Here is a 26,502-nt window from a genome sequence, read left to right on the forward strand (position 1 = left end):
TTTAATGAAGTCCAGTTTTATCAATTTTCTTTCAGGATCGTGCTTTTGGTATTGTATCTAAAAAGTCATAATCAAATCAAGGTCACCTAGGTTTTCTTGTTTGTTATCTTCTAGGAGATTTATAGTTTTGTATTTTACATTTAGGTTTATGACCCACTTTTTTTTTACATGTGGATATCCAGTTGTTCCAGCACCTTTTGTTGAAATGACCGTCTTACTCCATTGTATTGCTTTTGCTTCTTTATCAAAGATCAGTTGACCAAATTTATGTGGGTTTATTTCTGGGGCTCTCTGTTCTGTTCCACTGATCTATATGTCTGTTCTTTTGTCAATATCACACTGTCTTGATTACTATAGCTTTGTAGTAAGTCTTGAAGTCAGGTAGTGTCAGTCCTCTAGCTTTGATCTTCTCCAGTATTGAATTGGCTATTCCAGGCTCCTTGGCCTCTCCATATGAACTTTAGAATCAATTTGTCAGTATCCACAAAATAACTTGTTGGGATTTTGATTGGAATTTCATTGAATCTAGACATGAATTTGGGAAGAATTGACATCTTGACAGTATTGAATCTTCCTTTCCATGAATATGGACTGTCTCTCCATTTATTTAGTTCTCTGATTTTGTTCATCAGAGTTTTATAGTTTTCCTCATATAGCTCTTGTACATAGTTAGATTTATACCTAAGCATTTCATTTTGGAGGGTACTAATGTATATGGTATTGTTTTTAATTTCAAGTTCCACTTGTTTATTGCTGATATATAGGATAGCAATTTACTTTTGTACATTAACCTTGTAACCCACAACCTTGTTATAATCACTCATAGTTCCAGGAGTTCTTTGGTTGATTGCTTGGGATTTTCTACATTGACAATCATGTCATCCGCAATTAAAGACAGTTGTATTTCTTCTTTCCCAATCTGCATATATATTCTTTTCTTTTCTTATTTCATTGGCTAGGACTTCCAGTACCATGTTGAATAGGAATAGTGATAGTGAGTATCCTTGCCTTGTTCCTGATCTTAGAGGAAAACATCTACTTTCTCATATTAAGTATAATGTTAACTGTTGGTTTTTGTAGCTGTTTTTTTGGCAAGTGGAGGACGTTCCCTTCTGTCTAGTTTGCTGTGAATTTTTATTATGAAGGAATGTTGAATCTTGTCAAATGCTTTGCCTGCGTCTATTGATGTGATCATATGATTTTTATTTAGCCTGTGTATGTGTTGGATTACATTAATTGATTTTCAAATATTGAACCAGCCTTGCGTACCTGGAATAAATCCCTCTTGGTCATGTATTCTTTTTATACAGTATTGAGTTTGATTTGTGAATGTTTTCTACAAGATTTGTACATTAATGTGATTGAGAGATATTAGTCCGTAGTTTTCCTTTCTTGTCTCTATCTGTCTGGTCTCCCTGTCTGTCTGGTTCTCCTTTCTATGTCCTTCAGGTAATGCTGGGCCTCAGAATGAGTTAGGAAGTATTTCTTCTGCTTCTAATTTCCGGAAGAGATTGTAGAAAATTGGTATAATATTGTCCTTAAATCTAATATGTAATTCATCACAGAACCCATCTAGGCCTTGTGCTTTCTGTTTTTGAAGGTTATTAATAGTTGATTCAGTTTCCTTTGCCATCTGCATATCTTTATTGGTGAGATGTCTGTTAGGTCTTTTGTCCATTTTTAAATTGGGTTGTTAGTTTTCTTATTATTGAGTTTTAAAGAGTTCTTTGTATATTTTTGGATGTTGGTCTTTTATCAGATAATATGTTTTACAAAGATTTTCTCTCAGTCTGTGACTTATCTTTTATTCCCTTAAAAGGATCTTTGAAGAGCAGTAGCTTTTAATTTAATACTTTAATAGATAGAGGACAAATCAGATTCTTTATTTCTCCTTGTGTGAGTTTGGTAGATTGAATTTTTTAAGAAATTGGTTCCGTTAATCTAGGTTATCAAATTTGTGAGCATAGACTTGTTCATAGTATTTATAATATTCCTTTATTATTCTTTTAATGTCCATGGGATCTGTAGTGATGGCCCCTCTTTTCATTTCTTACGTTAGTATTAGGTTGGTGTAAAAGTAATTGTGGTTTAAAAGGTTAAAAATAATTGCAAAAACCGCAATTACTTTTTCACCAACCTAATAATTTGTCTAGTCTATTTTTTTCTTTGTTAACCTGGCTAGAAGCTTATCAGTTGGCTGATCTTTCCTCTTTTTTTTCTCTGTTGTTTTCAAGTTCACTGATTTCTGCTCTAGTTTTTATTATTTCTTTCCTTCTGCTTACTTGGATTTAATTTATTTATTTTTCTAATTTCTTCAGGTGGAAGCTGAGATTGTTGGTTTTAGATCTTATGTTGTAATGTGTTCATTCAAGGCTATAAATGTCCCCCTAAGCATTGCTTTGACTGTATCCCACAAATTTTCTTGTGTTTAATTTTCGTTTAGTTAGAAATGTTTAAAAATTTCTCCTCAGTCTTTGTCTATGTGTTATCAAGAAGTAAATTGTTTAATCCCTGAGTATTTTGATGTTTTCCTGATATCTTTTTGTAATGATTTCTAGTGTAATTTCACTGTGATGTGAGAATATCCTTTGTATGATTTCTATTATTTTAACTTTGTTAATATGTGTTTTATTGCCTAGAATGTGATCACTCTCAGTGAATGTTTTGTGTGAGCTTGAGAATGTTTATTCTGCTTTTGTTAGACAAAGTACTCTATAATGTCAATTAAATCCAGTTGATGGATGGTGTTGTTCAGTTCAACTTTGTACTGACTGATTTTTTGTCTGCTAGGTCTATCAGTTATTGGTAGAGGATGTGGAAATCTCCCATATAATAGTTGTTTCATCTGTTTCTCCTTGTAGTCTATCAGTTTTTACCAACTGCATTTTGATGCTCTGTTCTTAGACACAGACATGTTAAGCATTGCTATGTCTTCTTGGAAAACATAACCCCTTTATCATTATGCAATGCTCCATAGTAATGTAATGATGATATTTCTTGCTCAAAGGTTGCTTTGTCTGAAATTAATAAAGTTACTCTGGATTTCTTTTGATCAGTATACCATGGTGTATCATTCTCTTTATCCCGTTATTCTTTTCCCTCCATTTAAAATTATTTTTATTTATTTTTTAACAGACTTTATTTTTTAGAGTAGTTTTAGGTTCACAGCAAACATTAGCAAAAATCAGAGATAGTTCCTATATCCGCTGTACCCACACTATCCCTTTACTTTTCATCTATATGTGTCTTTTATGTTTAAAGTGGGTTTCTGTGGACAATGTATGGTTGGTCTTGTTTTTTCCCCCACTCTTACAGTCTCTGTCTTTTAATTTGGATATTCCGACCAACTGATTATTGATCACATTGGATTAATATCTACCGTATTTGTTTCTGTTTTCTATTTGTTGCTCTTGTTATTTGTTTTGTTTTTTTTTGTCTTCACTCTTTTTTTGTTTTTTGCCTTTCCTGGTTTTATAATTGAGCATTTCATATAATTTCATTTTTTTCTCTTAGTATGTCAGTTATACTTTATTTTAAACTTTTTTTGTGTGTGGTTGCCCTTTAGTTTGATCTATATCTTTCTTTCCTTCCTTCCTTCCTTCCTTCCTTCCTTCCTTCCTTCCTTCCTTCCTTCCTTCCTTCCTTCTTTCCTTCCCTCCCTCCTTCCCTCCCTCCCTCCCTCCCTCCCTCCCTCCTTCCTTCCTTCCTTCCTTCCTTCCTTCCTTTCTGGCTAAGCCAAGGCCACTTTCAAATACCCTATACAACTTATGGGTAGTATAAGTTCCTTATAACAGAATATTTCCAGTTTTTCCCTTCTGTCTCTTGTAACATTGCCATCATTCATTTCACTTACTCGTAAGCTATAATCACCAAGTACATTGTTGCTATTATTATTTTGAACAAATTATTATCTGTTAGGTCACTTAAGAATAAGAAAAAAAATTTTTATGTTCTCTTAATTTATGCCTTCTGTAATGTTCTTCCTTTCTTTATGTAGATCAAAGTTTCTGACCTATGTTCTTTCCCTTCTCTCTGAAGACATTCTTTTAAAATTTCTTGCAAGGCAGATCTGCCTGTGAAAAATTCCCTCAATTATTGTTAGTATGATAAAGTCTTTATTTCTCCTTCACTTTTGAAGGATAATTTTGTAGGATAGAAAATACTAAGTTGGTGGGGTTTTTTCTCTTTCAACCTTTTAAATATTTCATGCTACTTCTTGTTTGTATGGTTTCTAAAGAGAAGTGTAATGTAATTCTTATCCTTGCTGTTCTATAAATAAAGGGTTTTTTCCCCCTCTGGCTTTTGTTTCAAGATTTTCTGTTTGTCTTTGATTTTCTATAGTTTGTGCTATGACTAAATGTAGGGTTGTTCCCCCTCCCAACCCTGGCTTGGTGTTCTCTAAGTTCTCTGGATCTGTTGTTTTGTGTCTGCCATTAATTAAATTGGGAAAATTCTCAGCCACTTATTATTTCAAATATATCCTCTGTTCCTTTCTCACTTCTCCTTCTGGTATTCTTATTACTCATATGTTACACATTTTGTAGTTGCCCCACAATCCTTGGTTATTCTGTTCTGTTTTTTTTATTTCTTTCTTCTCTTTGCTCACTTTCAGAAGTTTCTATTGACCTATCTTGAAGCTCACTGATTCCTTCTTGGCCTTCAGTCGAATGATGAGCCCATCAAAGGCATTTTTCTGTAACTGTTTTTAATTTCTGCATTTCCTTTTGCTTCTTTCTTAGGATCCGTCTCTGTGCTTACATTGTCCATCTGTTCTTACATGTTGTCCACTTTTTCCATTAAAGCCCTTAAAATATTAATCATAGTTATTTTAACTCCTGATATGATAATTCCAAGATGCCTTCCATATCAGAGAAAGCATATCTCTTCAGACTATACTTTTTTTGTCTTCAGAATGCTTATTTTTTTGTAGCAAAAAGACTATTTTAAAGGCGAGAAAACTGTCCCACTTGTATGCCACCATTCAGAGGTGCTCACTTGTAACCTCTGTACATGTTTGTCTCTCTTTTCTGTGTGGATAAAAGGATGAGTCAGTGTGCTGTTTCCCATATCATGGCATGAGCATGTCCCTCAGTACAACATTTGGGTGCATAACAATCTATTAGGTGGATACTGATCTACTAGCTCCCCTATTGCTGGATGCTTTGGTTTGTGAGTTTTTTAGGCTTTTCTGGCACAGATAAGGTGCAGGGCAGGTTTTCTTGTTGTAGTTTATGGACAAGGAGGCTAAGGGAGGTCCAGAGGCAGCACCCAGGCTAGCCTCCTCCTTCCAGGTCATCCTGATGCTGCTGCAGGCCTGGGTAGAACCAGGACTCTGTCCAAGGAAGCCTGCGTCTCAGCATCCTGTGGCTGCATGCCAGATGTGCTGTTGTTTCTGCAGGTGGATATCCCAGAGCGGCCCCAGGACTGGAGTCTCCTCAGACAGGTGTGGTCCCTAGGTCACTGGATTGCCTCTCAGTTAGGGTGTGTGCAGATCCTGTGTTAGCAGGGGAGGGGACCCCAGATATCACCACTGAAACCATGGAGGGAACGGTGGAAGGACTCAGAGGTTGGTGGGACCTCTTACCACCTTGATGCTGAGGCTGTGAAGGAGGGTCTCAGGTGGGTTTGGCTGCCTAGAGCAAAGGAGGACCTGGTGACTGGGGAGGGGCAGAGGTGCAAACTGCCCACTGGCTCGTCACACTGGGCCACAGGAATCTGCTGGGCCCATGGTGTTGGTTCACACAGGGTTTTCAAAAATGGTTCCTTTAGCTGCAATATATTAAAATCAGGAGAGTTAACCTAAAGATGTGCATTTCCAGGTTTTCTTGAAAAATAAGATCTGACAGCGCTCAATGCACATCCGCAGGGCACTCCATGAACTGCATAGGCCTTGGGCTGCTGTTTCTGGACTCCCATTCCTTGCTGAGCTGAGCAGGTGCCACAGCTGCCCACTCCCTCCCGATGGGCCCAGTGCTGTATCCTCCATGCACAGACCCATTTGGCAGGTTGTTCTAGGTGGCCGCTGGGTCTCTGCCATGTGGAAATGTGGTGGGTCTGTGAGGGCTCAGCTGTGTGACCTGTGACCTCTGGGGCTTCTGTCATGTCCTCCACGTTTCCTTAGAGTGGCATCAGGGAAAGCCCTCACTGTGCGTCAGGCCTCCCACTTCTCACTTTGTCCAGAACAGCGCTAAACATGGCTTATTGAAGGACTGAAAGTATAGTGGGCAGGCCTGCTGTCCACGCTTGTCCTTAGTGTCCTCATCTCCCAAAAGAGAGGGCTGGACAGGATGCATTTTTGCTGAACCTTTCGCTCCTGATGCTGCAAAAGCCTTAAATTTTTGCCCAGGCAAGGCACGCTCAGGAAGTTCTGAACACTTACCATGAATGCTTGCCTTTGACCTGCATTCTATATAGATTTATTTTTGAGAGTCAGAAGAGTATTTTCTTAAAACTCTTTGCATGTACTTTAAAAAATTCAAATAGCTCTGATTTGAATCAAATCAGTTTATTAAGATTATAGCTGTTCTTTAAACTTTTTGAAGGCAGATAGCAGTATGCACACAGAGGAAAAATTCAGCAGTCAAAAATTTGTCTCCAGCGACAAGTCTGTCCCCTCCCCACTGACCACCAGACTTCTCCAGAGATGGCCACTGGGGTCATGTTTCTGAGTCTTTCCAGAACATTCTCATCACAGAGGAGCATGCGTATGCATTTCCTTCAATGCCCCACAAAAGATGGGAGTGTGCCCTACACTCTTCTGCAATGCTCTTTGCTGAACAACACATCCTGGAGATTGTTCCAGATCAGAAAGTGTGGAGTTTGTACTTCTTGGCATTCCATACATTTATCCAAGTCTTCCATGGGGGCCACAGCTCTGTCCCCTCACACCTGCCTACTCCCTCCCTATGGGCCCAGCGCTGCATCCCCTGTGCACAGACAGATGGACCCCTAGCTGCTGCTGCAGTAAACGCTGTGTACCTGTGCATTCTGGGACAAGGGCCACAGACAAGGGGGTACATGTTCTTACACTAGCAGCTCCCACCCTAGAGGCCATTGGGAATGCTTGTGTGTGTCTGCGGCGTCAGCACCCCACGTGCTTGGCAACCTCCTAGTGCTGTGCCGGCCGAGAGGTGGGATGTCTTTGTTCCATATGTTGAAAAACCATTTATGTCCTTTTCTATAAACCATTTTCTTAAAGTCACAATTTAAATCACTGGTCAGGCAGTTTCATTATGTTTTCTCCTACGAAAATAGCCTTCCTACTGTTTACTGCGTGCTTCACAGGGAGACAAGGTCTCCAGATGCATGTAAGACTCCACAGAAAGCAGTCACTGATTTGGGCACTTGTGTTTCTCACTCCTGCTGCTGCTGCTCACTGTTTGGAATTATTTGGGTTCTTGTGTCTGTGAGACTGGTGTCAGGGTGCCCTCATAGGACCACAGGCTGTTGTCCCCCTGGGCTACGTCTCTGTGGTGTGCGAGAAGGAAGGGCCATGTCTCCCTCAGGGCCCACAGCCAGTCCTGACATGGCCCTGGTTAATTAGGGCCCTGAGCCTGTGTACCTGCTTTCCTCTCTCCAACAAACAGCTATCTAAACTAAACCTGCCGACAGCGTTTTGTACTTTTAAATGCTTTATTGCTCACGGCGGGGGGGGGGGGGGGGGGGGGGGAGTCTGATCTATTGGGTCCTTTATTGGAGAGACTGTGCCGATGGGAAATCAAGGACTTCCATGCTTCCTCTGGGACGAGGGTGGCCCTTAGGTTTCTAGGTCACAGAGCTTTAGTGCCTCTGGGACTTTGGAGAGGAGCCAGGCCGAGCAGTTCCCTTAGAGCTGAGTAACGGGCTCCAGAGATAAGTGACTTACGTCGCATGGGCAGGGGTCTTAGCTTCGTCTGTGGTTTCCACCAGTCATGCTTGGGTTTTGTATAGTCCACACATGCACCTGAGTAGTGAATTCCTAGATAACGAGGCAGAGCCGGCCCCTTGGCACAGATTGGCTGAGGGCGGAGGATGCTGATGAGAATGATTCTGGAACTTGGGCTCTGCGTGTGGGCTGCTTTTCTGAGCGGGGTTCTGTGTCCCCCTAGGAAGGAATTTATAGCCCCCAGTTTCCAGGGCTGACAGGGCACACCCCTGGCCACACCCTGGTCCTCATGGACTTTACACAGGCCCTGCTGCAGGAGCTCCCGGGCCTAGCTTGTCTTTCGAAATGGGCCTGACCCAGTAGGGTGGGTGGGGCTAGGGATCCGATTTTCAGAACCTTCCCAGAAGCTCCCTGCTCCAGTCTGGACCTATTGCCAAGCCAGTCTGACTGCCAGGACCTGTCACTAAGTGTAAAACGTCCCACCAGGGTAATACATGATTCCTGCGGGGACATCTCTGGATGCTGAAGCCAGAGGTCAGAGTTCGTGGGGCAGCAGAGGAACCCCTGACAGAGTCCCATCTTCATCACCTGACAGCGGACTTGCCTTGGCCAAGAGACTCCAGTCTTTGTGCCTGCAGGGGACAGGCTGACCCGTGTGTGTGATCCACACCAACACCAAACATGGGGCACCCACACCAGAAACACAGCCCAGTGAGGTTGTGTGAGAATGCCAGACAGTCCAGAATGTATCTCTGGAGAGACCACTGTCCAGGAGCCTGCAAAAGGCAGTGCTGCCAACAACAAAAAGCACATCCCTGTTTAAGGAGCGTAGACACCCAGCAGCCAGTGCCACGTGGGAGCCTGGGTCCATAACAGCGTGAAGAATGTTGTTGGGACAACTGGGGAAATGTGAATGTGTAGACACCTACGTTAGGACACAACTTGGGGTTAGACTTTGATGCCATGATTATGGTGCACAGGGCCCTGTTTTTAGGAGACTTCAGACTGATGAATTGGGGGACAGAGATGTAAAGCAAATGAGGCAAATTGTTAACCATTTGAGAATGTGAGTGAAGAGAACACAGGTATCCATTGAACTAATCTATCAACATTTCTGTAAGGTTTACGTTTTCAAAATAGGAGTTGGGTGGGGAGAGCCCTCTCAGGCGACAGTGGCATTGAGCAGGCAGAGTCTGTCCTCTGTGCCAGGGGAGGCCTGGGTTCTTTCCCTGCCCATGGCACCCATTGTAGATGCCCCAGCGTTGCGCTCTGCCTGACTCAGGACACTTTCCTTGGCCCCATGCTGCCCCCACCCCCCCGCCCTGCCCCTCTCGTTGTTAATCCTCACGCTGCCCCTCACATCACCTTTGGTGCCTCTTTTCCAGATGATAGAGAGTAGGGATGCCAGTCACCTGCCCCAAGGCAGCTGGCAGGAGAGGCACGTGGATGCCGGGGACTGTGCCCTCCATCTCCTGCCACTAGAGTGAGCGATACCGGTTTATAGAGTCATGGTCTGCCTTGTTTAAACTATTGAACTAGGAGAGAGGAGCAAACTCCACGTGCCCCACCAGCGTACGTCTGCTTCTGTTGTAGGTGTGGATGCATGTGCTGCTCTTGCGTCCTGGGCCCTGCTTTCCTCACCTACAGCTGGGATTTCTCCAGGTTCCCATGAGTGGCATTCTCAGCGATGACTGGAGGATGGTACAGGCTCCTCTCCAGCTTGCTTCCCTGGCTTCTGTTCCCCTATGGCTTCCATTTCTCCTGGACACTCCATTCTGTTGAAGGGAAGTGTGTGGAACACACAAAAAAGAGTATTGTGGCCAGGAAGGAAAAAACTTGGAGTGAGGCAGGACGGGGCTTAGCTGGTCAGAGGCTGCCAACCCCTCCATCATCTTGGAGATGGGAAGGGCCTGGGCTGTGGTCTGCTCACCTCAGAGGCCTGGAGAAGTGGAGATGGCACAAGTGGGAAGAGGGAATGAATGTTGGTTCTTCCCATGTGGATTCTGTGATTCCATCTGCAATTTTGCTCTTTCTCAGCCACTTGCTGTCAGAAATGATAGCATGTGTCATAGTCCATCAACCCAGCAGGGGAAAGTGATGGTGATGATGGGATTGATAGTGGTGGTGATGATGTGATGGTGGTGATGGTGGTGATGGTGATGACAATGATGGGGATGAGGAGGAGGAAGGTGGTGAAGGTGATGATGGTGATGGTGATGGTGGTGAAAATTATGTGATGATGATGGTGTTGATGAAGGTGATGGTGATGGTCATGGTGGTGGTGGTGATGATGGTGATGAAGAAGATGGTGATGGTGATGTGTTGGTGAAGGTGGTGGCGGTAAAAATGATGTAATGATGATGGTGATGGTGATGGTGGCGATGATGACGGTGATGATGATGTGATGTGATGGTGCTGATGGACATGACAAGCAGTAAACTAACTTCACAGGCCCCTGCTGTTGCCAGGCACTGTGCTGGGTATTGTACATACAACCCCTCTTGAGCTCACCTGTCCCTCCTGCAGGGGCCAGGAGGACGACTGTTGTTGCATTTCAGAACCTGTTTTCATCTCTTCTGAGCATCCAGTTCCTTTCCATAATCCTGGTTATCTATCTATGGCTGTGTGATAGTTACCCCAAAGCCCAGTGGTTGCTGACAGTCATCACACTGTTTTTTCCCCATGGAGCTGCATCTGGGACTCAGCACATAGATCTCATCTGGGCCCCCAAAGCCCTGTCATTGTTCTGTGGCTGGGTCCCCATGAGGGCCAGGTGGAAGCCAAATGGGCTTGTGACCCTAGGGGGTCCTGCTGCACTGAGTCCCCACAGTGGACACCCTCCAGGAGGGAATGAGACCCCTCCTCTGTGGGACAGTGTCACCTGCCATCCTTGGGCAATGGCATCACCCTCTGCACATGCCCCCCACCGCCCCAGGCTGGCCAGGCTCTCCCAGCTGTTCCCTCTTTTCCTTTTCCTGCTCATTTTTGTGACTTGTCCTCTGAAGACCTGGTTGAATCAGGGGTCTGGCTCAGGTGGCTTTCTTCACAGGGCACCAGGACCCATGAAGGACAGGAGGAGGTGAGCTGGGAAGGGGCACTCGGGGACCATTCAAACCTTCAAACTAAAGCATGACTTGCTGCCTGCTACAAAGAGAATACTCACAGTTTTCCGTGACTTAGCAAAGTACAGAAAAGTATAAAGAGAAAATGAGCATGCCGTGTCTAGCACCAGCACAGAGCCGTCCTGTGTGTCATGCTGCACAAGGGCTTTAGTTTTAGTGTCTGTAGATCTTAAACATCTAAACTCAAACATGAGACAATGAGTTTTAATGGCTGCATAATACTCCGCCATGTGAGTGCAGCATGAAGTGGATATCTGACCTCCTGGCTGGAGGAATTTGCTGCTCCTGCTTTTTGCTATTTTAAGTAATCTTGGGATGACCCGTTGTTATGCAGGGTGTCATGCGGGGTCTCTGCTCCCACTCCCTGTACAAGAACACAAGTGTCGTGTGGGGCAGCCTGCGGGGTCTCAGCTCCCGCTCCCCACATAAGAACGCAGGACATGGTGAGGCCAAAAAGGAACACCCACGGAGCCATAGATAGGGGAGTCACACCACTATATTCTCGCTGGCGACTGGGTTGGAGACACAGGAAGCAGGAGCCACACTGTTCGCAACCCTCACTGCACCGCTTGCAGGCTCAGCCACCATCTTCTTGCTAGCCCCCATTTTCTGCTAGCAAAGCCATGGCAGTTATATTAGTGGCCAATGGCTCGTTGGTTACAGCTAACGGCCAACTAGCCACAGCTGATGGCCATCCAATCACAGTTGATGGCCATTTACTACCTGAGCCAGCACCTTTCTATGTGAGGCCGACAGCCTAGAAACTGCTTTCTGGGGCTCTGTCCCCACACCCGTCTTGCACAGGCATCTTGCGTGCATTTCTACTTTTTGCCTTAGAATAGGTTTGTAGATATGGAATTACTGTCCTATGGGATGAAAACCTTTTTAAAGCTCTCGGCACACAGGACTGTTGTGGGAGGCTCCTTCTGCGTTAGTCCCTGCCCACATCATGAGCGTTACTGACAGATCAGTACCGCACTGAGCCCCTCAGTGCCTCCCACCCATGCTGCAGGGCCAGCCCGTGAAGGGACGCTCTGCCCATCCTTCTCCCCTCTGGGACTGAAAGGAGCCACTTCCTTTTTTTGAGGCTCTCCCTCCTAAAAAATAAATAAATATCAGAACAAGGTTACAGAAGTTGTGATTTATCTTAAATCAACGCTCTTGACAATACGCTCTTGACAACCATGCAATCTAATTGTGGAATCAGGACATAATTCCATCCCTGATTCATAAATGCTAAGCACTGGAGTATGGGATGCCCATGCCAGGGAGCCCCGCAGCTTGTGCCCTGGGGAAGCTCCTGTCTGGAAAGTCTCACAAGACGCCACCTGGTGGGAGGGCAGGGATTTCTATGGGAACCCCCTAAGAGAATCCACTTCTCCTCTTGTCCCCTGGTCCTCGGTGCCATGAGGGTCGGCACAAGGAGCAGGCCTTCCCTGAGGATGCTTGGGCGATTCCGATGGCTTTTGCGGCCTTGCAAGGCTCTGAATTCAGCACCCTTCCACCCCGTCAGTTTCTTTTTCTTCACCAATTTCTTTGGTGGCTTGTTCCTGTACCCCACCCCCCTCCACCTTTGAAAATTCTGTTATCTTTCTACTTCCTGGGCTCTGGGCACTAAATTAGCTTTAACCTTGTTTGAGGTTGACTCATTGCGGTGTGCCAGGGTCACTCCGGGCTGAGATCAAACCAATCTCAGGACTCAAGGAGTCGTGCCCCCCTGAAAATGCAACCTCCTCCCTCCCCGGTTCTCACCACCTGGACTCCTCAGCAGGGTGGACTGCATGAGCTCACAGACAGGCACACGCAGGCACATACACACACGTATGGACACACTCATGCACACATGACACACATCCCCAAACTGCTGGGCTTTGCATTGTACACATTCTCCTCTTCCCTGCCTTTCACCTCATGATATGCTATGAATTTCTTTCCAGGTCAGTATGTAAAGACCTACTTCGTTCTTCTTGTTTTACAATTAGTTTAGCAGTATCCCAGCCACACAGAACACTCTGCACAGTGTATTCTGTGGCATGTACGTGGTGACAGGACACAGCAGCTTTCATGTACTTGTTCACGTCCCCGTTTTGTGGCCATGCGGAGCTGCTGGTCCTAGCCATTGCCTCGTGGGCCACGGCCTGTGGAGTGTGCAGCCTCGGCCCCCGTGCCCCTGATGCACACTGAGTGTCTCGTCCCCACCTTGTCACTGCACCGGCCAGTAGTCTCCACTTCTTTACAGTGTGAGGCCTGGCTCAGTCCTTGGTCCCTGTCTCACCCTAGTCCTCAGCTGTCACACAGGCAGTGCCATCCCCGGGTCTCTGAGAGGCCCACAGGTTGATGGAAACACGACTTGTTCATTTAAGTCTGTATCCTCGGAGCCCTGGGAGTGGCTGACCTGGGTTCTTGGCAATGGGGAGGGCGGGCAGGGCCGGCAAGGTCTAGGAGTTGTCCTAGGTGGCCGCCACCTGCTGCCCACCACCCGGGATGGTTGCGGCCTTCCAAAAAGGATGCTCAAGCCAGGAACCCTGGATTTGATCCCTGAAGCTCCTGTACCCCAGGAAGGCTTACTGCCAATGGGGCTACTGCTCTCCCCAGAGTGAAAAAGAACAAACTGCAACTATCTGGCTGACTGTGTCTCTTTGCTGAGGTGTCAGAGCCGTTGAAGTTGTTGTGTTTTAGAACTGATCTCCTGGGTGGCTTTTGTCTTCTCCCCTGGCCCGGTAACACCCCTCCCAGCTCCTGGTCTCCTCTCTGCCCTGAGTAACTGCCTGGGCTCTGGTGCTCGCTCGCTCTCTCTTCCCCCCTTCTCCCCGTCTCCACATATCATCCTCCTGCTCTCCCTGCCACCACAGCTGTGCTCACCTGGCCCCTGGCCCTGGCCTCACTTAACTACCCAGGCCGCAGTCTGCATGGGCCGATCTTCGGTCTGGACTGCCTTGTGCAGACGTGGCGGTCTCAGGGACATAGACACAGTAGGGCCCCGCTGTGGCCAGTGCCTGGCTCTCAGCCAGCGGGTGGCCCTTAGCCTCCATCTGTCCCTGGACCTCCTGTAGGTCACTTTGGAACCCTTGCTTGGGCCTAGAGCATGGGGTGGGTGCTAGTGCCTGCTTCCAAGGAGGGTAGTGTCCCCCCTCTGTCGAGAATCCCCAAATCTGGGACCCAGTGCTAACAGGACCATCCTTCCCCCTCCTTGGCACTCCCAGGTCCTTACCAAGCCTTTGTCTACGTCACGTAGTCCTTTCACACATCACTTGGAGAGGAGGCAGGCAAGGCCTTGGGCACCTGACTGCAGACACAGGAGTTCCAGCCGGCCAGGCTGGGTGTGCTGAGCCCCACAGCCATCTGGGGAAGTCCTCGGGCTCCCAGCTCTTGTCCTGAGCCAGCAGCGGTCTCCATGGGGACATGACCTCCAAATCAGTGAGCTCCAGCTGCGTGGGCGCAGGTGACCCTTACCAGGGTCCCTGCAGAGGGCGTGGCATGGACGTCCATCCACAGGCACGTGCACGTTTGGGATCTTCTTCAGACTGAAGCTCTTTAACCACTCGCCTGCTGCATTAGTAAAGCGGATAGCCTTGCTCACGCACACCACGGTGTGGGCCAGCGGGATAGGCTCTGCAACACCAGTGTCCGTGCTCCTGGCTTTAGTGCAGCGGAAATGCTCCGACTTTTCTGTAGCTATTGTTCTCTTCTCAGATTTTTGGGTAATTTCCTGAATAATTTCTTAAGGGTCACTCTGAAAGCCTTCACTTTGAGATAATAAAATAAGTGAGTGGTTTCGGTGAACGGCCCGCTCAGTGAGGATAGAGCTGACTGTGACGTGGCCAAGTTCCCAGTGCACAGGAGCTCACAGTGAACAGTGGGGTCCCTGGACCCTCCGCACACGCTGGGCGGGAGCTAGAGCTGTCCCCTCATCACACAGCACAGCCAGTGATCTGCTTCCAGGGCCTTAGGGAACAGGCCAGGTGGCCCTTGTCAGCATTGCAGGCATAGGCACTTGGGGCCTGGCGGCCAGTCCTGGGGGTGCTGCTGCATCCCTGTTAGGCGGCGTGGCTGGCCGGCCTGCCTGTGGTCATCCCCTGGTGGGTGGCCCTGGCTTTGGCCCCAGCACCTGGCTGTGGCCCAGGCCCTAGCTGTCTCTCCCTGGTGAGGGGTGGCCCCGAGGTGTTCGGGGCAGAGTAAGGGACCCACTGTCCCCGCTTCTCACTTTTCCTCTCAGTGCCGGGCTTCCATCCCACCCAGGTGAGACCTGCAGCCTCAGGGGGTGAAGAGAGAGCCCTAGAGAGTGGGGTGGGTTGGTGGCATGTGCATGGTCATGACCCCTTGACTTCAGCTTCCCCACCTGTCATGTGGGCTGGTCCCCTCTGCCTTCTAGAACACAGTGTGGCTTCAGGGGCATGTGGGACTAGCAGGCCGTGCTTGGGGAGCCTGTCTTAGTAACCAGGGCTGGGGACCGCCCCCTGGGGGAGGGGGTTGTATTTTCAGGTGTGTTGATTGACCTATAACTCAACCTTCATGCAGCCTTTGGGTGGCGGTGGCACACAGAGGTCTCGGGGTAGAGCCTGCTGCTCTCCTTGGAGATCCCCAGGTCCCTGTGGCAGATGCTGACGAGGGAACACGATAGCCACAGGTATGGATGGCAACTGCTGACACAGAGGCAGACCCATTGGGGAGGTGGGCTGTCCTGATGTCTGTTTGCTCCAGGAGCTACCAGTGAGAAGACAGCATGGAGCCACTGCTGGGTATGGACTCGGGATGTAGACCTGGAGTGTGAATGTGGGGTGTGGACAGTGGGTGTAGACTTGAGGTGTGGACCTATCCCAGGTGGACCTAAAGTGTAGACTTAGGCTATGAACAGGCAATGTGCACAGGGGACGTGGATTCAGGGTGTGGATGCAGGGTGTAAACTTGGGGTGTGGAGGTGGGGTGTGGACTCGGGGTGTGAACTTAGGATTTGGACCTGGTCTGTGGATATGAGGTGTGGACCTGGGCTGTGAACATGGGTTGTGGACAGGGAGTGTGTGCAGGAGATTTGGAATCAGGGTGTGGATGCAGGGTGTGAACTCAAGGTGTGAACTTGGAATGTGGACCTGGGGTGTGGACTCAGGGAGTGGATGTGGGGCGTGAACCTGGGGTGTGGACTTAGGATGTGGACACAGAGTGTGGACGTATAGTGTGGATATGGGGTGTGGACCTATGGTGTACACATGGGATATGGACACAGGGTGTGGATGCGGGGTGTGAGCTCAGGACGTGGACATGGGGTGTGGACATGGGATATGGACTCAGGGTGTGGATGTGGGGCATGAACCTGGGTTATGGACTTAGGATGTGGACATGGGGTGTGGACCTATGGTGTAGACTTGGGATATGGGTGTGGATGCAAGGTGTGAACTGGGGGCATGGACATAGGTGTGGACTCAGAGTGTGGATGTGGGGTGTGAACTCGGGATATGCACCTGGGGTGAGGATATGGGGGGTGGACGTGGAGAATGGACAGGAGGTGTGGCCTCAGGGTGTAGATGTGGGATGTGGACCTGGAATGTAGACCTGTGGTGTAGACTTGGGATGTAGACACAGGTTGTGGACACAGGATGTGAACTTGGGGCATGGACGTGGGGTTTGGCCCTGGTGTGTGGATGTGAGTGTGGACTGGGGTGTGGGTTCTGGGTCCAGTTTCTGGACCAGGTCGATTCTGAATGGGTGCAGGGCTCTGCCTCCCTCTCTAGCCTATGGCTCCTGGTGAGTGTGGGCTGTGGAGCTCACTGCATGCACAGCTGTGCATTGCTTGGCCTCAGCCATCTTCATCCAGTGTGATCACTTGTGTCATGAGGCCACTTTATGGATGAGCACACAGAGGCCGGCCGGGCCAGGGTTGTTCTCTAGAGACAGACTAGCAGTGGTCTGGCTGCCAACATAGGGTTCACCAGTGCGTTGTGTTTGGTGGTGGTCAATTTGTCAGGTGAAAATGATATGATGCTGTGATTATAGCCTGCCTTTCATGGGTGGTTGGTGAGGGGCATCTGTTTCCCGCAGTAGCTGGGTGCCTGCTCTGTTCCTGGCTCTGCCTTGCTCTTCTGTGGGGAGAGGCCTTCAATTTCTGGAGAAAGAATCAGAACAGTTCACTGTATTTTTTGTAAATGTTTTTCATAGTTTGCACTTGAAAGTTTTTCCTGATTTGGAACACTTTCAATCCATCAGTGTTCTCTCTGGTTTCTTTTCCCATTTTTTTGTATGTTTGTTTAGAAAGTCAGTTGTACTGTAAGAGCAGACGCACACGCCCGCGCATGCTGCCTCACAATCTACTCTTCAGACTGCTTGCACTTCCTTTTGGTTCATGTTCTGAGGTGAAGAATGAACTTAATGTTTTTAAACACATGTGCCAAGGTCTTTCTGGGCTGCCGGGTCTGTTCCCGGAACTGCGGGATCAGCAGCTACACATATAGCATTCTGTCTGGGACCTCGGTCCTTGGTGGCCTGCAGAGGGTTTTGTCTGCTGAGTGCTGGGCCTGTACCTGGGGTGAGGGGATGACTGTCCTACTGAACAGTGAGGAGACCTCTGGGTCTAGGGAAACATCTAATCTCTTGTGCCTCAGTGTCCTCATTGTAAAGTAGAGCTAGTAATAATCATCCCCATTGTTGCAGGGTTGTTCCAAAATAATTCATTTAGGGCTCTTGCTGCTGCCCTATTCAGAGTGAGTGTCCAGCCAACCTGAGCGATAATGGGGTTTGTGGTGGTGATGACAGGATGGTGTCACTCTCACAAGGCCTGGTTCTGTTTCTTTCTAACTGAGATAAAATTCATATAATATACAATCAACATTTTAAAGTGAACATATCAGTGGTATTAGTACATTCACACTGTTGTGCAACCATTGCCTTTATCTAGTTCCCAAACATTTCATCCCAAAGGAGACCGCATGTCCACTAAATAGTCATGGCCCTTTCTCCTCTCCCCCACCCTCAAGCACCACCAGTAGGTCTTCTGTCTCTATGCATTTACCTAATATGGGCATATCATATAATTGGGATCACACAACATGTGGCCTTTTATGTCTGGCTTCTTTCATGCAGCATAAGTTTTTGAGGTTCATCCATGTTGTAGCATGTGTCAGCCCTACACTCCTTTTTAAGGCTGAGTAGTACTCCATTGTACGGCTACACCACAATTTGTTTACTCATTCATCAGTTAATGGACATTTGGGTTGCTTCCATCTTTTAGTTATGGTGACTAATGCTGCAATGAAGGTTTGAGTACAAGGATTTGTTTGAGTCCCTGTTCTCAGTTCTTTTGGGTATATACCTAGAAGTGGAATTGCTGTGTCATATGATAATTCTATCTTTACATTTTTGAGGAACCACCATACTGTTTCCATAGAAACCACACCATTTTACATACGCTCTAGCCATGTAAGAGGATTCTCATTTGTCCATGTGCTCGCCAGCACTTGGTATTTTCCTGTTTTGTTTTGTTTTTGTTTTTTTCTTTTTAAAATTAAAACCATCCTAGTGGATAAGAGGTGGTATGTCATGGTTTTGTTTTGCATTTCAGTGGCATACAGGTGACTAAGGATGTTGAGCATCTTTTCATGAGCTTGTTGGCATTTTTATCTCATCTTTGGGGAAATGTCTATTCAAGTCCTTTGCCCATTGTTTAATTGGTTTGTCTTTTTGTTGTTGAGTTGTAAAGTTCTTCATGTATTCTGGATGCTAGACCCTTATCAAGTATATGATTTGCAAGTATTTTCTCCCATTCGCGTATGGTCTCTCCACTTTCTTGATAGTGTCCTTTAATGTACAAAAGTTTTAAATTTTGATGACATCCAATTTATTTTTTCTTTTGTTGCTTGTGCTTTTGGTGTCATATCTAGCAATCTATGACCAAATCCAAACCTATAAAGATTTACCCGTGTTTTTCTAAGAGTTTTACAGTTTTAGCTCTTATATTTACGTTGTTACTCCATTTTCAGTTAATTTTTATATATGGTGTAAGGTAGGAGTTCAGTGTCATTCTTTGATATCCAGTTGTCCCAGCACCATGGTGCTGCCCCCTAGGGATGGAGACTTGTGGTATTCCCCCATGGGGCCAGAGGAGCCCCACCCATGGCTCTGAGCTTCCCCCAGTGAAGCAACCCACCCCCCGCCCCCATCCTCCCTGGGCTCTGTGGTGACAAGGCAGTGACAGCTCTCATGGAGACAGGCCCGCAGAACAACCTCGTCCCCCCACCTCTCCTGGTCATGCATGGTGAGACCTTCCTTGCCTCTCCCTCCCTCCTCCTTGTGTCCTGACACAATGGGCCACTGTCCCCACATACAATATGCCTGATCTGCACGCACACTGCCCAGGCCCCTCACAAGAGGTGAGCAGCAGCTACCCGGGGCATTGCAGGGGAAGCACTCTCAGAATTGTTGAACACTAGTGATGTCTGTGTTTCCTGCATTTCAGCTGTGTTGGAGTGGAAGAGGAAGAGGCCCCAGACATCGACATATACCACTGCCCAAACTGCGAGAAGACCCACGGGAAGTCCACCTGTAAGTGCAGCGCCACACAGCCACCCCTTGTACCTGACTGACCTGGCCCAGCTTGCTGGAGTAACACTGCTGGGTGGTCACACCCTGGTACTTGGGGACCACCGCCAGCCTCGTTTACCACACCTGAGACCCCGCCAGGCCCACTGCAGCCCTGCCTGATCAGCTCCTACACTCATGGTGGCTGTGCAGAGACCCCGCTGGCTCTCAAAGGCCTGGGCAGGACCCGCACACTCCAGCACCTGCAGGGCCCAAGCCCGTCGGGGACGGGGATGTGATGCAGGGCTGTCTAGAGGACAGCACAGCTGACGCCGCCGTGCCGGGGTCTTGACATTGGCATTGTGGGGATCAGCTCTCCCTCCCTTCTCACCCAGCTGCAGGGAATCTTAGGCAGTTCCCTTTCCCAATGGACTGCTGTTTGCCCCTCCTAAGGGCTTTGTCTCCCCCACCTCTTCCTCTGGTCCCTTGGGAGTGTGCCAGTTCCTCCAGTCTGGGCTCCCCAGGGTGCAGCCTCATCCAAGGTGGCTCCAAGGGGCCCACGTTGGGAGGTGGGAGGTGAGGTCTAAGGCTGAGCTCACTGGGGGATGGGTGCTATGGTCTGCAGGGACCGAGGGAGGGCCTGACCTGGGGACAGGACAGATGGCATGTAGGGTATTAGTGTGGCCTCTGGTTTCCTGCCTGGGTTGGGAGCTGCTCACGCAAGGTGCAGGCTGGACGCTGGCCTTGGCTGGTGGCGGATCCCAGCCCTGCTGTCGTGAAGCAGGAAGTTTCGCAGTTTCTAACTTACGCTCATACCCCGAGGAGTTGGCAGCCCTGGTGTCTGCCCTAGTTGCCCGATCATTCGTCTGGTCACTGTTTTTCAGCAGATGCAAGAGGGTGACTACCACCCTATGGGTTAACTGGTGGCATTTCTGGCACCTCCTGAGCCACTGGGAGAGCTCAGGGTCTGGGAGAGATGAATAGGTTGGGGACCTGGGGCTATGCCCTGCGACCCTGGGGCTGGGCCAGGGACAAAGCAGGGCTGGATCTGCAGACCTCTCCTGTCCCGCCAGTAGAGCCCAGTGTCCTGGGGAGGCGCTCTCTTGGGGGGCTTGGGGAGGGTGGAGCAGGGCCACCTCTGTGTGGTTTGGGGGCTCTAGTTGAATCGGGGCTGGGGTTGGGTTACAGCAGGGTGCGAGGTGGGCATTGATATGCACACAATCCGATTTCTCCAATTCCCGTACAACGTTCCCTGATAATGACAGCTTGTCTGCTGTTGGGGGCACGTGTGCCAGCCTCACCCAGCCCCTGCTCCTGTGCTCCTGGGTTTGGGCAGAGGCCTGCTGGTCTCCAGCTGCCTGTTATACCACTGAAAGCCAAGTGCAGGCACCCTGTCTTGATACATACAACCAACCACCCCCAGGGAGTGTGGGGAGGGCAGCCTGGTGCTACCCGGCAGCCCCTCACTGGTTGTGTATATGTGCATGTGTGTGCGTGCGTGCATGTGTCTATGAGGGTACCGTATTTCCCCCAAAATAAGACCTAACTGGAAAATAAGCCCTAGCATGATTTTTCAGGATGCTCATGATATAAGCCCTACCCCAAAAATAAGCCCCAGTTAAGATCGTCAGGCAGACTGACGCATTTAGTACGTCCGTTGCAATACACGATGGATGTATTGAATTATAAAATAATAATATTAATATATAATTAAATATAAATAAATAATATCATTGACATTAATACTTAACATAAATGATAATATAAATTATAATTCAATATTTGTAAATACCCAAGTGGGCACCTTTGGACGAGAGGTAAATGCCTATATAAAAAGATGAACTCGAGACTTATTGCCAAATGACCAATCAGAATACAGACACAATGCACAAATAATGTGCTCACTTGATAACGAACGGACGTGGTTGTATCTAAAATGAATCTTCATAATTCAATACGTCGTGTGTTGTAACAGACATACTTAATGCACTTGTATGAAATAAAGAAATGTTTTCTGAATTTTGGTGCATGCAATTTTTCGTCGCTTTTGTGTGGACCATCATTCTTAACTGTCATCATTTTTGTTGCCACTCCTGTCTCATAAGTCTTCAATTAACACTTGATTTAATGGTAGATTTAAAGGGAATAATATTCTGATCCCCAGACAAGATGAGTGCAAAAAGAAAGAGCTATTCCGTCGAGTACAAGGAAGGAATCATGGAGGACTCCCGGGGAAAGAATCTTACAGCTTTCTGCAAAGAGAAGAAGTTGAATCTCCGAATGGTCTGAAAATGGCGAGCAGAGTACGATAACCTCATTCAACAGGTGGACGAGGGAAATGCTAAGAAGCACCAGTGTGGATCAGGTCAGCAACCATTATTTCCTGGCTGGAAGACATTATCTGTGAATGGATTGCTGACAGGAAAGCAAAGGTTTTGGTTGTGCTCAGGGCTGATATTCAAGTACTTGCCCTGGCAATGGCACCACAGTTAGACATATCCCCAGAAGAATTCAAAGCATCACAACACTAGCTGGAAGGCTTTCTTCAGCGATATGAACTGTCTCTAAGATCGACAACACTGTTCAAGCTGGAAGACACTGAAGTTATTAAACATGCACTTGCATTCAAGTCCTTTGTTGATGGCATCGACTTTTCTAAATACCAACTCTCCAACATGATTGCTATGGATGAAACTGCAGTGTTAATGGGGCAAGGATCTCAAATGACAATTGATCAGAGGGGTGCCTCGTCAATCTACATTCCCTCCACTGGTTATGAAAATGCACGTGTTACCTGTATTTTGGCAATTCATCTGGATGGAAAGAAAGCCCCACCTCTAATCATCACTAAAGGCAAGAAAAGATAAGGTTTAACGTGTTTCAGGCATTTATGTTCTTGAAATCGAAAAAGCTTGGTGCACACAAGCAGTTATAAGGAAGTGGGTTGATTTAATGCTGCCACTTGTTTTGCGAGGTGGCCAAAGAGGTCTGCTAGTCTGGGATTCAGCCCGCACTCACCGTGCTAAAGACATGAAGAACTTCCATGCACTGTGGTGGTGGTCGCCGCCATTGCTCTGGGCCACCTCTCACAACCCACCCCGCCCCTGACCCCACCTATCTGGGCGGATCCCTGCAGGAGTAAACAGAACTGCTGAAACATACGGGCTCTGAATCTGGTGCAGGAAGAGCTTTGGAACTTCAAAAGCTCTCCGCATACCCACTGGGACACTGCGCCCTGTGATCTAGACGAACTATTAACAGAAGAGAAGCCCGTCTCCCAGGGAATCCCCCCATTGTGTGAGAAGCTGGAATAGTGCAGAGAAAACGTAGCACTACCATGTGAGAGAGAAAAAAAACCTGCACTCGGAGAGAAAATAAAACATTCTACCAACAAGTACTGGAAAACAAAAGAAAGACCTCTTCCTATCAACCTGTTGCAGAAGCCACTCCTGTAGATGTCTAGGAAGAGAAATAATAAATCAGTAAAAGCCGTGGATAACCAAGGCAACAAGACAGCTCAGAAAGAAAGTGAAAAGTCTCCAGAAAAGGAACTTAAAAATATGGAAATATGTGACTTAAATGACAGAGAATTCAAGATTGCAGTTCTGAAAAAACTCAACGAGATGCAAGAAAACACAGAAAGGCAGTTTAATGAACTCAGAAACACAATCAAAGAACAACATGAGCATTTTACCAAAGAGATTGAAATTTTCCAAAAGAACCAAATAGAATTGCTGGAGAGTAAGAACACAATAGAAGAAATTAAGAATGAAATAGCCAGCTTAGGTAGTAGAGTTGACCATATGGAGGAAAGAATCAGTGACATCGAAGATAAAACCTGGAAATGACATGGATGGAAGAAAAAAGAGACTTGAGACTTAAAAGAAATGAAAGAACTCTGCAAGAATTTTCTGACTCCATCGGAAAGAGCAATATAAGAATAATGTGCATACCAGAAGGAGAAGAAAGAGAAAAGGGAACAGAGAATATATTCAAACAAATTGTCAATGAGAACTTCGCAAACTTGTGGACAGAACTGGATCCTCAAATCCAAGAAGCAAATAGAACACCTAATTACCTCAATCTCAACGGGCCTTCTCCAAGACACATTGTATTGAAGCTGTCTAAAATCAACGACAAAGAAAGAATCCTCAAGGCAGCCAGGGAAAAGAAGATGATAACCTACAAAGGAAAGGCCATTAGATTATCATCAGATTTTTCAGCAGAAACTCTACAAGCCAGGAGGCAGTGGAACCAAATATTCAAACTATTGAAAGAGAGAAGTTATGAGCCAAGAATAATATATCCAGCAAAGATATCCTTTAGATATGAAGGAGGAATAAAGACCTTTCCAGACATACAGAAGCTGAGGGAATTTTCTAATACACGACCTGCACTACAAGAAGCACTAAAGGAGGCTGTTCAACCACCATCAACAGGGACAATTTGTGGCAACTAAACCATAAAAAGGGGGAGAGTAAAGGCCTAAACCAGAATATGGGAATGGAGAAAGTAAGCGTGCTGAAGAAAATGGAATACTCTAAATATCAAACTTTCTTTTACATAAACTTAATGGTAACCACTCAAAAAAAAATCCAGAACTGAAATATGTACTGTAATAAAAGAAGAAACACAGGAAAACATCATAGAATACCATCACACAGAAATAATAGACAACAACAAAAAGGCAAAGAAACAATGGAAACACAGCCTTACCAGAAAACTAAAGATAGAATGACAGGAAATCCTCACATATCAATAATCACCCTAAATGTAAATGGACTGAACTCACCAATAAAAAGGCACAGAGTAGCAGATTGGATAAAAAAACTAAACCCAACCATATGCTGTCTCCAAGAGACACATCTCAGCTACAAGGATAAGCATAGACTCAAAGTGAAAGGGTGGAAATTGACACTCCAAGCAAATGCTATCCAGAGAAAATCAGGTGTAGCCATACTGATATCAGATGCAACAGACTTCAGGGTGAAAAAGGTAACAAGAGACAAAGATGGACATTTCATAATGGTAAAGGGGACTATACAACAAGAAGACATAACAATCATCAATATTTATGCCCCCAATCAGGGAGTACCGAAATATACCAAGCAACTACTAACAGAACTAAAGGGAGAAATTGACCAAAACACAATTATACTAGGGGACCTAAATACATCATTGACAGCTATGGATAGATCATCCAAACAGAAAATAAATAACGAACTAGAAGCCCAAAATGACACATTAGATGAAATGGACATAATTCACATATATAGAGCACTTCATCCTAAAACATCAGACTGTGCATTTTTTTCTAGTGTACATGGAACATTCTCAAGGATAGACCATATATTGGGACGTAAAATCAGCCTAAGCAAATTCAAGAACATTGAAATCATACCAAGCGTATTCTCTGATCACAAGGCTTTGAAATTGGATAGCAACTGCAAAAAGAAAGCAGGAAAAAACTCATACATGGAGATTAAACAATGTACTTTAAAGAACGACCAGGTCAAAGAAGAAATTAGAGGAGAGATCAAAAGATACATAGAAACAAATGACAATGAAAATACATTCTACCAAAATTTTGGGATGTAGCAAAGGCAATTTTAAGAGGGAGATTTATATCATTACAGGCCTATCTCAAGAAACAAGAAAAATCTCAAATAAATAACCTCACGTTACACCTTAAAGAACTAGAAAAAGAAGAACAAATGAAACCCAAGGTCAGCAGAAGAAAGGAGATACAAAAATCAGAGCAGAACTAAATGAAATAGAGAACAAAAAGACAATAGAAAAAATGAATGTGACAAAGAGCTGGTTCTTTGAAAAGATTAACAAAATTGAAAAACCATTGGCTAGACTCACTAAGATAAAAAGAGAGAAAACACTAATTAAAATCAGAAATGAAAAAGGGGAAGTTATCACGGATGCCTCAGAAATACAAAGGATCATCCAAAAATACTATGAAGGACTATATGCCACCAAATTCAATAACCTAGAAGAAATGGTCAAGTTCTTAGAAACATATAGCCTTCCTAGGCTGAACCATGAAGAACTGGAAAATCTAAACAGACCGATCACCAGTAACAAAATTGAATCAGTCATCCAAAACCTTCCCAAAAGCAAAAGTCAGGGACCAGATGGCTTCACTAGTGAATTCTACCAAACCTTCAAAGAGGATCTAATACCAATCCTGCTCAAACTCTTCCAAAAAATTGAAGAAGAGACAGTACTCCCCAACTCATTTTATGAGGCCAACATTACCCTGATACCAAAACCTGGTAAGGACAACACAAAAAAAGAAAACTACAGACCAATATGTCTGATGAATACAGATGCAAAAATCCTAAACAAAATTCTAGCAAATTGAATACAACAATGCATTAAAAAGATTATTCATCACGACCAAGTGGGGCTCATCCCCGGGGCACAAGGATGGTTCAACATCCGCAAATCCATCAATGTGATACATCACATAAACAAAATAAAGGACAGAAATCATATGATTATATCAGCTGATGCAGAAAAAGAATTGGACAAGATACAACATCCATTTATGATTAAATAATAAAATTGGTATAGAAGGAAAATACCTTAACCTAATAAAGGCCATATATGACAAGCCCTCTGCTAATCTCATAATTAATGGAGAAAAACTGAAGCTCTTTGCTCTACGTTCAGGAACACGACAGGGATGTTCCCTATCACCTCTGCTTTTCAACATAGTGTTGGAAGTCCTTGCCAGAGCAATCAGGCAAGAGAAAGAAATAAAAGGCATCCAAATTGGGAATGAAGAAGTTAAATTATCACTCTTTGCAGATGACATGATGCTATATATAGAAAACCCTAAAGACTCCACCAAAAAGCTATTAGAAACAATCAACGAATACAGTAAAGTCTCCAGCTACAAAATCAACGTACAAAAGTCCATTGCATTCCTATATACTAACAATGAAATCTCCGAAAAAGAAATACAAAAAACAATTCCTTTTGCAATTGCAGGAAAAA

The 26,502-nt window shown here is 46.1% G+C and overlaps 1 protein-coding gene across 1 annotated transcript in view; it reads left to right on the forward strand.

Annotated features, from left to right (window-relative positions):
- The window catches only part of PHF2 (PHD finger protein 2), a 91,239-nt gene that overhangs the window by 24,711 nt on the left and 40,026 nt on the right, over nt 1–26,502 (forward strand). Inside the window, exon 2 of the mRNA XM_074330235.2 lies at nt 19,430–19,515. Coding sequence (XP_074186336.2) covers nt 19,430–19,515 — 86 coding nt within the window. The remainder of the gene's footprint in view (nt 1–19,429; nt 19,516–26,502) is intronic.

Source organism: Rhinolophus sinicus, chromosome 16 (genome assembly GCF_057876585.1).
Source record: "Rhinolophus sinicus isolate RSI-liver-muscle chromosome 16, RSI-T2T, whole genome shotgun sequence".
NCBI lineage: Eukaryota > Metazoa > Chordata > Mammalia > Chiroptera > Rhinolophidae > Rhinolophus > Rhinolophus sinicus.